Source organism: Cebidichthys violaceus, unplaced genomic scaffold (assembly GCF_023349555.1).
Source record: "Cebidichthys violaceus isolate CVI_PGR_0920_01 unplaced genomic scaffold, fCebVio1.0.p SCAF_79, whole genome shotgun sequence".
NCBI classification, from domain to species: Eukaryota; Metazoa; Chordata; class Actinopteri; order Perciformes; family Stichaeidae; genus Cebidichthys; species Cebidichthys violaceus.
The window spans coordinates 224,136-237,130 of record NW_027176963.1 but is presented as its reverse complement, the minus strand read 5'-3'; the positions used below and the strand labels follow the sequence as shown (position 1 = coordinate 237,130).

Genomic DNA, 12,995 nt, shown 5'->3' with positions numbered 1-12,995 from the left:
AAAAAGTGTGTGTATAGCTGCCCGTGTGTGTTTTTGTGTAGTCACCCACTTGCCGTCAGCCAGGTTGATCTTTCTAAAGGTGGGGTACAGCTCTGGAGGTGGCTGACCCTCGTGGTTCTCGTACAGGAAGACGGGAGAGCGGCCGACCTCCACGCCCAGCTGCTGTGTGCCCTGAGAGACAGAAGGAGCGAGGGATGACGGGATGAAATGATGACGGGAAAAGGGAGATGTAGTCACAAAAAACAAATCATCAGCTGGTGTATTCAGGTTCTTTACATTCATATATATATGTAAAAGGAATATGGCATTTACAGAATAGTTACATGCAGTACAAATGTAATATTGACATTTTTAGCAAATTGAGCAAAAACATATTCCCATTTTGAGGAAAACCTGTGATTCTGACCCCAGCAGGAGTCTTGCAGGGTGCATGGTCAGCATGTTAGTACGGTGGACAAGTTTGCCGAAGTATCTGATTCAAGGAAAAGGTTCCCTTTTTTTTTTTATAACTAAATTCCTGACGGACACAGTCAAAAGAGAGAACGGGCCGTACAGCACGCAGAAAACGGAGTGGTTAAACATTCAGCATGCAGCGTGAGCTTGGTTTCAACATCCCGGCGCAGCGCGTGTGATGCGTACCTGCGAGTCGTACAGCGAGAGGAGGAACACCTGTGAGCCTTTTACAGCTCTGACTGTTGTCATCACTGAGAAGTCCACAGGGAATGGCGAATCTGCAGAAAATGCAAACACACACACACACACACACACACAAACACAAGCTGATATTAGGACGCAGGCTCTCAATGACCAAATATATTCACGCCACTCTCCCGGTTATTCACTCCATCAAACAAGCTCACGCGGAGTTACATTACCAGGGAAGAGTTGATTGGTGGGCGCGCTCAGTTGAATCTTCCTGTCGATCTTGAAGGAGAGGTCCGTCTCCTCTCGTCCCTGCCTGCTGGTGCACAGTCCCGACTCCAACGACACGCCCTCCATGTTCTCCGACAGCTCCAGGACCTTCAGGACGTCAATGGGATTGGCTAGAGAGAAGAGACAAGAAGGACTGTTGGGTTCGATCTGGGGTTCCTCCTCATCATCATCATCGCCGGGCCAGCGCCTTCGTTTGTGAGGCGCAGAGATCTGCACTCCAGAAACACACACTGTCAGGCAGTGATTTGTATAAGCCCCTATCACACATGGACTGAACCCTGGACTTATCTCGGCGTTATCAAAAGAGCTGTATGTGAGAACGCAAATGTGTGAATCAGTTGGACCGGACATTAAACAGGCTTTACCCTGCCAGCTCTCTCGTCTGTGCAACGTCCGATTGAGCCCATGTGTGAAAAGAGCCGGTCATTGTCTGGAGAACTCAACAGCGAACGAGTGGGCGAGTTGATGTTGTTTCTATTATGCAGCTGCTAATAGAGGCAAAAAAAAATAGACATATCGGTGACTCCTTGATGAGTTTCTGAGAGAGCCTTTAGTCATCTGCCTTAGACGACCTTCTGTCCCAACTGCAGCTTTACAGAGCACCTGTGGGAGCCCTAAATCCCCACATCAGGACCCTTTGACATGAAAGAAAAAAACACATTCACCGTCAGACTTAAAACAAGAAATAAGACGCAGTAAAAAGCCAGTAATTAAAAGTCTGTTTAAAGTGGCTTCTTTCAGATATTGTTGGACTGAGATAATTGAATAAAAGGGACGGAGTTCCATCATTGTGACCGCTGACAAAACTTCGTCACCAGTCGGCTTTTTTCCTTTGACTGAGGGAGACCACACAGGGAAGACGAGCAGTGGAACCAAAGTATAGAGGAGAAATGAAGGCTGGGATAGGAATCAGAGGATCTGATGTCTGTCTGGAGGATGAGCATCGCTTTGTGTCTTTATGTAGGAGAAAGGATCGAGATAATGGGAATCTTCGACCGTTCTTCAAGTAATCCGCGTCGTTAATATGTCGCTCACTGATTTATAACAGCGGTAAGAAGTCCTGTTATTTATAGCCTACATTAGCTCGTTTTTGGACTTTTCGGACTCAAAACCTTCTCTTATCAACCTCTCTTCCAGCCGAGCAGAAAGACGTTTTCAGCGAACCAAAGCTCTCATAAATCCACGATGCATTTCCCACCAAATAATTTGACTTTGATCAAAATCAAAGATTCCGAGCAATGGCACAAATACACAAACAAACCGACAAAATTCCTGTGAATGTACACAACTGTTTTTGCGTGATGTTACCTCTGAGACATGTGGGTGATGCCAGCCCTATAATTAAGCTACCTTGTAAACAAACTAATGAAATACTTTTATCAGTCAGACATTCTCTCTCTCTCTCTCTCTATCTTTCTGGGACACATACTTGTTGCGGAAGCTTAGTGTATTCCCATGATTACGCCCATGTTGGCACTGACACATGCACCATCAGTCATTACACAACCAAGACTAATACCAGAGGGCCGTAAATAATGCATGTGTTTTGACGATGGTTCAGCCTGAGAGCAGACACACACACACACACACACACACACACACACAAAAAAACAACAACCAAAAGAGACATTTCTAAAGATGTGGCCAGAGTCGTAGCATGAGCACACGTTCATATCGTATGCACAAGCACATTCTTTTGAACACTGTCGACACAATGTGCACAGAGATCAGTGAGACGGACTAAGCGGAAAAACATGGGATGTAAAGAGAGAACAAAAAAATGTGCTGCTTATTGAAAGTGAAAAAGGGAGAGATGGGGGTAAAGAGGGGAAATAGAAGAAATAATAGATGGCGGGGGGAGAGGAGGGCATGCCTCTACTGGTGTGGCTCCTTTTCACACGTATTTCTGGGGCTTACGTAAACTCTCCATCTGCTCTGCACCTTTCAACACACACACACACACACACACACACACACACACGCACACATAAGCAGCCACACACACTTACAGGTTGGCATAACGTCTGAGTGCCAGATGTATTTTTTTTGCCCTTTTATTCTTGTTTGTCCGTCTGCCAGCCTGACTGCTGGCATTCAGTCAGCATGTAATTAAGTCTCTTTGTGTGCAGCAGGGCATCGCGTTATTTACTGATACAACTAAAAGTACACTGTTAAAACTTTCGGTCGCGTCACGAGCTGAGAATCGTCTGTGAAAAGTTGACATTTAGAGGATTATTTGATATTAATATTTCAGGGATTTGTGCTCCGATTGCACCAGAACAATAGAAATAGTGACAGGTTTGTTTTTTGGTGGTGGTTTTATGGGGAGGAGGGGTTACGTGCCGGACTATTTTTCCCGGCATCCAGTGTTTATGCTAAGCTACGCTAATCGGCTGCTGCTTCATATTCACCACACAGACATGAAAGTGGTATCAATGGGATTCATTTTTAATATTAAAAACAGAAACAAATGTGTGCGAGCAAAGTATCCAACAAAAACTGCAACGCAATGTTACTATCGTTCCAAAATGATTGTTATTTCTTTGCGCTTCTCAGGGGCGAATTCACAGGAGGATTGCACAACTTTTGCCGCCTCTAAACCTGCACGACTCAAACGTAAAGACGCCGTGTATTTCTCAAAGCGCCTGCAGAAAGGGGGTGAAATGCAAGCAAACAGCGTCTTTGTGCTCCTGTGCTATTTGCATGTATTTTAAATGAGGTAATATGCAGATGTTTGGTGCAAAAGTGGCTCAAAGAGCAGCGCTGATAGCCACACGCAGTCACAGTGTAATTATTACTTATTGTTCAGAGAGTTGATGGTAACTGGAGCGTATTCATAAGACGTGACACGCCCCCCAGACTTTCCAGTGGTCATGGCAGCAGTGATTGCAGACAGGCAAATGCATCGTCACGCTCAAACTAATTTACTTCAGGATGCAGTGACAGTTGCGTCATAAAAAAAGAAATACTCCCATACATGTTTTTATTCATTTTTGAAAACAAAAAAGGTTTATTATACAAACGACTAAACAACTTATTTCTTCACTCTCCTTCTGCAACAAAAAGGGGAAAATCGCACTCAGCTGCAAAACTTTACGGACGTGTTTACGCTGTAATATTACAATAACGCTAATGTAATCTATGCATTAGTCTTTTGTGACTTGCGGTCGCAAGTGATGCACAATTCATTGTGTTATCATCGGCCGCAATCCATTCTTAGTGAATTCGCCCCTCGGTGTTTCTGAGTTTGGTCATAGACGGACAGGGATTGGGGCGGGGATTCTATGCGGTGCTGCTGCTTTTCTATTGGTCCAGTAAACTGTCACACATATCCAGCCAGGAACTCAAATTATTCTTCTCATCTAACTTTCAGCAAGGCGACAAATAAAACCCATTTTATTCTCAATATAAGGGATCCATGTTGGAAGTCTTTCCCCACACAGTGATCCAGCACTGCTGGTCAATTGTTAGCCTGTCTCACTGAAAACACTCTTTTCTTAAAGCCATACAAAAAAAAGGCTAAAAAGGTAGCTGCTGGTGTTCAGACATGTTCGAGCCACGGTTAGATTTAAGGTGACACTGCTCCTGACACTCATGAGCAGCGTGTACAAGAAGAGGGGTTTCAGTCGTACATACCAAGAAATGATCTGACATCTGAATGCAGCAGAGGACAAGACGAGACATGGAGGCTCTGCTCATCTGCACTTAAAACACATCAGGTGCTGTTTCCCTATGCTGTCGATTCTCAGCGTGCACACGTACAACGCAAAACACCCACGTAGAGTGGGCCTGTGCACAAACACACACACACACACACACACACACACACACACACACATATTGTACGTATACTGGGCTTTACATACACAAAGTGATGTTCTGGTCTTCATCTGCTGCTGCTGGTTTTCCCGAGGCGGTGGTGTTCGGGGGAAACACGATCAACATGCAGACACATGCAGAGCATGTCAAATGTAAGGCTCAACATAAAGCAGAGCAACCGTAGTTGCTCTGCTTTATGTTGTCAATAGATAGAGCGATAGATAGAGTGCTGACTTTTAGCTTGTTTACATTTCTATTTGTTGAACAACGTAGGACTCGTTGATATTTTTAATGCAAAGTTCCTCAGTTGTAGGCTGCAGTGTCTGCTGGTCATAGGCATTAACTGCAATTTATGACAACTAACCATGACTTTACTTACGTTTATGTTAGTGTGTCATGTTACTTGTTATGTTGCTATGTAACACTTTTCAAATCCAGTGTGCTGAAGTGGAGAGGACAAAACAAAGATAAATGTGCTCCTTGTTTAATACTTTTTGAACTGTACTAGACGGATGTGCACTGATGCGAATCTTTCTCTACCGATGCTGATTCATTTAACTCATCTTAGATTTCTGATCCAATAGCAGGGATCTCTCTCCAAATGAAAAACCACACAATGTAATCCACACTGTGTGGAACGTATTAGGGTGATTTATATGTAAAGTGTGTAAGTGATACACCGAATTCTATGATGTCACTGACACAAAAACAACTGCATGTAATGGAGGGATGGAGGGATGGATGGAGGGATGAATAGAGGGATGAATGGAGGGATGAATGGAGGGATGGATGGACGATGCAAGTGTTGAACTGCTGGCTGAAGTGAAGTGTGAATTGTTTTATTAGAGCCCAATCTCTGTTTAAAGATTTACACATGCAGGATGCACAAACAACAAACTGAACACCATATTGGAAAGACTATAGATTTTTCTGGAAAGCAGATGTGTGTCTGTGTTTGTGTGTGTTTACATGTGTGTGTGTGTGTGTGTGTGTGTGTGTGTGTGTGTGTGTGTGTGTGTGTGTGTGTGTGAATAAAGACTGAGTAAGTAAGTCTTTGGTTTACATGTGGTGTTGTATGTGTTTGTGATTAGTCCGTCATTAACTTAGCAATGGCGAAGAATGCAATAACATGCCTTTTGCAGAAAAAATAACTAATGTTTAGCCGAGCCTCCTAAACTGCACACACACACTCACACACACGCACACACACACACACACACACACACACACACACACACACACACCGGGTTTCAGATCCCCCACAGAGGATTTGCCCCAGGTGCCTGCCATTGCAGTCCTTTGCCTCCTTCTCTGCTGCTTTTCACCAACGTCTCTCTCAAACATCTGACACGACTCTCCTCAGAGACTGACCCAACAAAGAGGCAGATGAAAACCAGAGAGGAGGAAGGGTGAAGCGGGAAGAGAAGGACGGAGGGACCATGTGTTTTCTTTCCTCCCAGTTCAGCTGGCTCTGATCAAAAGAACCACACTGGATAGTCTACCCTGCTGTCTGACACACACACACACACACACACACACAACAGTCTGTGCACACAGGACACACACATATTTACTTAGATGAATCCTTGCGGCAGAGAGGGTGAAGAAGAAGCTCGCAGACGGACAGACGGACAGAAATGTGCTCCTTATCTCCTTCTAGGAATCCGAGGCACTCCTGTTGAAATCTCACATCGTCTTCAAGTCCCAACATCTCGTGATCCTCTCTCTCCTCCTCGTCCAAAAGAACGACGTAAGATCTCACAGACATTCATAAAAACAAAAGTCGACTCTTCCTCTCTAACACACATCAAAGACCGCATCAATATTTGTGAGACACGGGGCTCCAACTCTTCACGGACAGCTACACGTTGCTTTTCGTGGCCGAGCGCTCTGTTATTGTTGGATGTTGCATCATACAGTGTATTTTTTTTATTCGGGAGAACAAAGAGTGAGCTTATTTTCTAACAAAAAAAACTAATTTATAGCACACAGACCTACTGTGCCAAAGTGCAAAGTGATTACTTTAAAGCAATATATTAAGGCAATATATTAATTTTCCAATGACAGTGTATCATCTGTATTTTAATCATAAACTTTTCTGTGCACCGCATGACGTGTTTAAGTTAGAAGCCAAGTGTTAATGACATCGTCTTTACTTGATCAAAGTAAATCATTTATGGGGCGACACATTACATCCCGTGTCAAATCAAGTTTATTACACGCAGCGGCGGTTGGAACATCTGGGCCGAAGGGATTAAGCGACTGTCAGTTGGGCCTTGAGCAAAAGCCATTTATGTGCCGAGACAGAGACACATGACAAAATATTTCAAAATAAAACCCTGGCAATGCAGTAAAGAATATCACCAGTGATGAAAATAACCGTTTGAAGCCAGGGTGTCTTGTAGCAACAAGACACATCAGTAGTCCTTGAAGACTGAGCAGTCTTCAAGGACTACTGATGCTCTTCTACCTGATATTTTAGCTGCCAACTGCTGTCCAGATGCTGCCACTGCATGGACTTCATGGAGCATCAGTGAACTGATCATCTATGATTTATCTTTTGTTCATCTTCAAGCCATTTCAGTCACATATTGCAACATGTTCTCGTTCCCAAGTCGTCACGGTACACCTCTAGCAACAGCTTGACACGCGTCAAGTTCCGCTTGTTACAAGCATGTCCTTTCAAAATAAACTACCGTGTTCACAGGAAACACCGTGGTAAGGTTTAGCACAACATTGTGGTTTAACTCTGTTTGTTACGTAGTTAGCATTCGCATTACCGTTAGGTAACACGTTAAGTTAAGTACGCTACGTAACTAACGCTATATTTCCACGTTGACGTTTGGGTTTCACTCGGGACAAGACGCGGGTCTCCTGGGTGAAAGTCCTGCGTTTGTTTTTTTGACCCAACCGTCCATCGTGACCTCTTCCCTACGCGGGCTTCTCACTCTTTACACCAACTGACTCCCTACTTTACACCCGCCAAATCTACGGCCACGTAGAGCGCCATAGTCGTACGCATAGAGCCGCTGACCAAGGCTGTCTTATTCCACGACATGGGATTGAGACCAGGTCGTATCTTTATGCAGACAGTGTTAAACGTGGCTCCAATCATTCTGGTCCGACTGCTTGATCTTGTTTTTTTTTTTCTTTAGAGGAATTGAAATGGTTCTCTAATTGGACTGGGAAACAAAGAACAAAGACTTTACACCAGAGTTACTGTATTTGCCCTAAACTGGGACAAATCTGACTTCAATTATAGATCATAGTAAAAGAAATGGTTTGATAAATGGCACTTGGAGACTACAGCCAAGCCAGCAGCACTGTGAGGCTGCACTCAGGATGCTCATAAACATTCTGATGTTTAGATATGTTTATTCAATAACAGTTTACTATATTCATATTGACTTCTGTATAGACTTTATAGAGAATGTCTATTTGTCTATTATAAAGATGCTCCAACATTATTTCCGTGTAAGATTTTCTTTTAAAGAAATGAGGTAACACAATAGTGATTAAGCTTCATAATACTTTCATTTTTTTGCAAGGTATTGCAGTGTATTATAATTTCCATAATTGTAATACATTATGTTTGCATTGAGCAGTGAGTGACCAGCAGTTATGAAGTATGATAACCTTATAAGTCATTATACAATGCTTTATAATGTGTTACGAATATAACAATACAGTTCTATGAGCAGATTTTAACACATTATACGTATGTTTATATGAATTGTAGACATGAGCGTCATAGAACGTGATAAAGACGCGTATCTCAGCTACATTTCACGGTTGCTACGGCCGAGCAAACAGGAAAGAGAGTTGAGTACAGTCGATGGAACTAAACTGACTGACGTCACACAGGGGACAATGTTTCCATCTGGAGGAAGTGAAATCCCAAAACACACGTGCAATTGTAGCTCATCGCCAAAGACAACGAAACAGAAACAGAAAATTGTAAATTTAAAGAATTTTGAGCAAAATTTAAGCCACCAGCTCACGACACACACACTTAATTTTTCATCCAAACACATAACACAACCAAACATTGTAGCTGCTGAGACTTAAATGACAAAGCACCCAAAGGCACAAAGGGTACTTTTGGTGCTTGAATCTCTTTGTATCATCAGTTTGTCGCTTCTGCTCAGTTCTGTCTGTTGTGAGGAACGACTCCAGACGATGCATAATGCTCTCACTGACTAAAAACCTAATTTAAACAATTCTTTTCAAACTGCCAGTTGCAAAGTTCACATTTATCACTGCACAGAAACGCTATCTATGAGCGGGCATCTCCACGACCACGTTGATTTGCTAAGCTGAGGGAAGCCTTATCCCCATCTGACTGCTGTTGTCTTTTACCTGCATTTTGTTCTTTCTGAAAAACACACAGACAGCAGCAGACACCGTCTGTTTGCCTCCCACGATGTTCGTGGACACACATGAATTCAATTATTGTTGAGGTTTTCATGTCTTTGTTTTCATCTTAATCTCTCTCAATAGAATCTGTATTTCAGATTCTGCCCTTGTTGTTTCCTTGTTATTTATATATATATATATATATATATATTTTTTTTTTTTATATATTTATATAGTTATTTAAAGTAACATACATATACCAACATATCTCGGAGGAAATGGAACTTGAGATGGATCTAGCTATGGTGTAAAACAGTAGAAGGACTAGGCGGCAACCTGCGGAAGAGCCTTAAACTTGCATTCTCTCTAATGGCCATCAGGGGGCGACTCATCTGATTACATAAGAAGTCAGATTGTATAGAAGTCTATGAAGAAATGACTCTACTTCTCTCTTGATTTATTACCTCAGTAAACATTGTAAACACGAGTTTATGGTCTCAATCGCTACTTTCAACTTTTCTACAATACAGCATGATGCTCATTTAGTAAATGATGGTCACATTTAGAGTCAAATAGACCATAAAGCAGGTTATGCTTTCGGGCGGGGCTACCTTGTGATTGACAGGTTCCTACGAGAGTCATATAGGGCGTCTATTTGTCACTCCTCCGCAGTCCAAACATGGTCACTTCTGCTCGCTGGTTGCAAAAAGACAAGATGGCGACGGCCAAAATGCAGAACTCGAGGCTTCAAAACAGTAGTCCACAAACCAATGGACGACGTCACGACGACTATGTCCACTTCTTATATACAGTCTATGACAAGGACCAACACCTCCGAAAGCATACGCACCATAAACACTGTATTCCACTCATATTTATCATAAAGGGAGTGGGGGCTGTACACTTGACCACCCCCCCACAAGACCCTGGGTTGTATTCCTGGTAGTGGTGCCGTCGTCCTTTTTATTGAAATGCAGAAAACAGACGGTCACTGTGTTCGTGTCTTCATGCTAGAAACCATGAAGGGAACCACATGAACCTCTGCTGTCTTTGTGGTGAAGCCCTTTGCTGGCGTATTCCATATCGAGGAGAAAAGGGACGAAAATGTTAAAACAAGAGCTCGGCACCTTACTTCAGCCCATCTGAGCATGTGACCATGTTCACCATGTTCGTTTAGTGTCTAGCATGCCAACATAGAACGCTTAACATGAAGCCATTTGTGTCCACAACTGAAGTCTTGAATGTCCTTTAGTGGAAGTCTTCTCTGGACTTACCGAAGCACAAAGCTGAAGACATTTTCAAAAGCGGTCAAACCGTTTTCCTGGCTGAAAGAGAGTTTTTCTTATCATACTTTATCTCATCTTTAGGCACAAAGGACTACTAAAAAAACAGTACTAGTGTGAGAGGAAAATGGCTCTACAAGGAGCAAAATCAAGTATTTGGTATCGATGAACTCAAAACAAGTTGAAGTCAAAGATATGCACACATATGCAGTGTAACATCATATATATTTCACATGGAAAACACTTCATAAACACAATGTTAGTGTTTTTTCTCAATTTTCCAAAATCCTGACTTTGACTATTGATAAAAGTGCGATGGTTCATGTAATCTAATTATTTAAAACATGTACTATTACCAGCAGTGTGTGTACCAGAACACTTTAGAGCAATCATAATAAAAGTAAGTAAGTACAACTGAAGCTATTCATTCATCAAAATATTGGACCTGATGATGGCGTTGTTGAAAATATTTCACCTTGGATCAAAGTGGTGGACCGCCCAAACCAAGCTGCTAGCGTGGCTGTCCATATGTAAAAAAGATGAGTTCCACACTCAATCACATGTGATAGAAAACTACTACTGTTGCGCCTTCAGCCAAAACCACTCAGTGATGTCACAGCAGGTGTTTCTCAACATCTGTCGGATCAAAAACACCTGCTGTGACATCACTGATTGGGGTGTGGCCAGAAGAGCACCATTTTTTTTTTTTTTTTTTTTTTGCATTTTTTTCTTCCCTATGCAGACCTTTGCAGCAACGGATCTTTTTATTGACCTTCAGTCTTTTAGTGTTGTGCTGAAATATAAGTAGTACAAGCTGGAAAGGTGGGGGAGAAAGGTTCAAACAGAATGCTGCTATAGATCTTTTTATTCCGCTATCTAAACATCCCAACATTTCCTGCATCAACACATTGCACAAGACATAAATCGTGTCCAACACAAACATGCCCCCCCCCCCCCCCCCCCCCATGACCCGGGCTTCTGATTTCATCTCGACTCCTGGCCTTTTGGAAGCAATTAGCTCGGGAAATGACTCAGGAAGACTTTAGACTAAACAAATTTGGATTTAGCTACATTACACAGGCAACCAGATGATTTCACTGAATACTACAATAAAAAAAGCGAGAGAGAGAGTCAGATTTGAAGAAACCTGAACTGAAGTTACAAGCAAGCGGCGAGCCGGGTTGAAAGCCTTAAGCACCTGAGGCCAGACGGTGACGCGCTTGACCGTAACTTGACCACATTGCTCAAATAACTATAATCATAATTCACACCCAACCGGCTGACAGCCAGGTGTGTGATCGCATTTTAAAGTAAAAAAAAAAAATCGAGAGTGACATGTAACTGCAGACAGTTAATTTACAGGTGTTCTGACAGAGTTCGTCCATTAGCTGAAGAGGAATGTGAGCGAAATGGAAGTACACATTACACAGCATGTACGCGTCTTGAAGTATGTGTATAACTTTATGTTTTTTTTCTTCACCAGGAGGGTTATTTACGAATGAAATTCCTATCTGCAACGCTGAGATCTCTGACTGCCAGGTGTGAGACCCGACACCCTGACTGAGCTTGACCCCAGATCACCCTGAAGGTCCAGAGGTCGCATTAGTGACTTCAGTCACGGCCTTCACAGAAGAAGCGAGGTGTGACAACCACACCGCAGAAAAAATAAAAGCCCAACAAACTTCTTCACTTTTTTTTTTTTAATCATATTTGTTAATGCATCATTGAGACGTGATCAAATAAACTATATAATAAAGTAGGCAGGAGGCTGGTTTTCATCTAATCTTCAGTACAGAGCCAGATATCGTTAAAAATTCTTTGAAGGCTGTCGGGTCATAACATAAATACTTTTCGGCTTTCTCTCTCAGCATCACGCAGCACGTGGAGGCAACATGGTGGAGTCTTTGCCAAGTCACCTGCTGGCTGACTCTCTCGCTGTGAATCGCTGACGTAATCATAAATAAAGACGGCGGATGATGACTAGTTTTTTTTTAAAGACTTTTCTGAGTGCTCAGAACCGGTCGAGAGCTGATGGGCCATGAGGAAAATATATGGGACTCTGTCTCCGAGGTCAAGAATTAACTTTGTATGTTTTAAAGTAGTTTGATAATTTTGGGAAAAACACTCATTCGCTCTCTTGCTAAGAGTTAGACTTCGCTAGCTGGCTAGCAACCCCACAGTGATAGAAGGACTCCAGGAATTCACTGCCTCTGGCCATGAAACAGTCTGACAAACAACGTTAACAGTTTGGGTTTTGAACGGACTAAACAAATAGGATATAACACGTTAGTTAGTCAGCTTTACAGCACAGATAAGCAGGTTTAGTTGAGAAGACTAAACAGCTAGCTGTTTCAAATCTTTGTGCTAAGCTAAGCTAAGCTAACCCGCTTCATGGCTCCAGCTTTGTTTGTTTTTTACTGTAAACACATAAAAGTGGGATTGAAAGTAAAGAAAGTAGTGAGCGTATTTCATTCTAACATTGATGAGAATTCCTTAAAGTGCTTGGGGGGGGAAAAAGGAAGTAAAAACATCTACAATGTCATGAAAACTTGCAAACTCCAGCTGCTGATGTAGTATGATTGATTGAAAGCTCCAGAAAAGCTG

At 42.5% G+C, this 12,995-nt stretch overlaps 1 protein-coding gene across 1 annotated transcript in view; it reads right to left on the bottom strand.

Annotated features, from left to right (window-relative positions):
- Positions 1-12,995, bottom strand: part of LOC137892387 (collagen alpha-1(XI) chain-like) — a 38,641-nt gene that overhangs the window by 24,558 nt on the left and 1,088 nt on the right. Inside the window, exons 2-4 of the mRNA XM_068737455.1 lie at positions 876-1,043; positions 640-731; positions 50-171 (exon numbers count right to left, since the gene is read on the bottom strand). Of these exons, the coding sequence (XP_068593556.1) occupies positions 50-171; positions 640-731; positions 876-1,043 (382 nt within the window). The remainder of the gene's footprint in view (positions 1-49; positions 172-639; positions 732-875; positions 1,044-12,995) is intronic.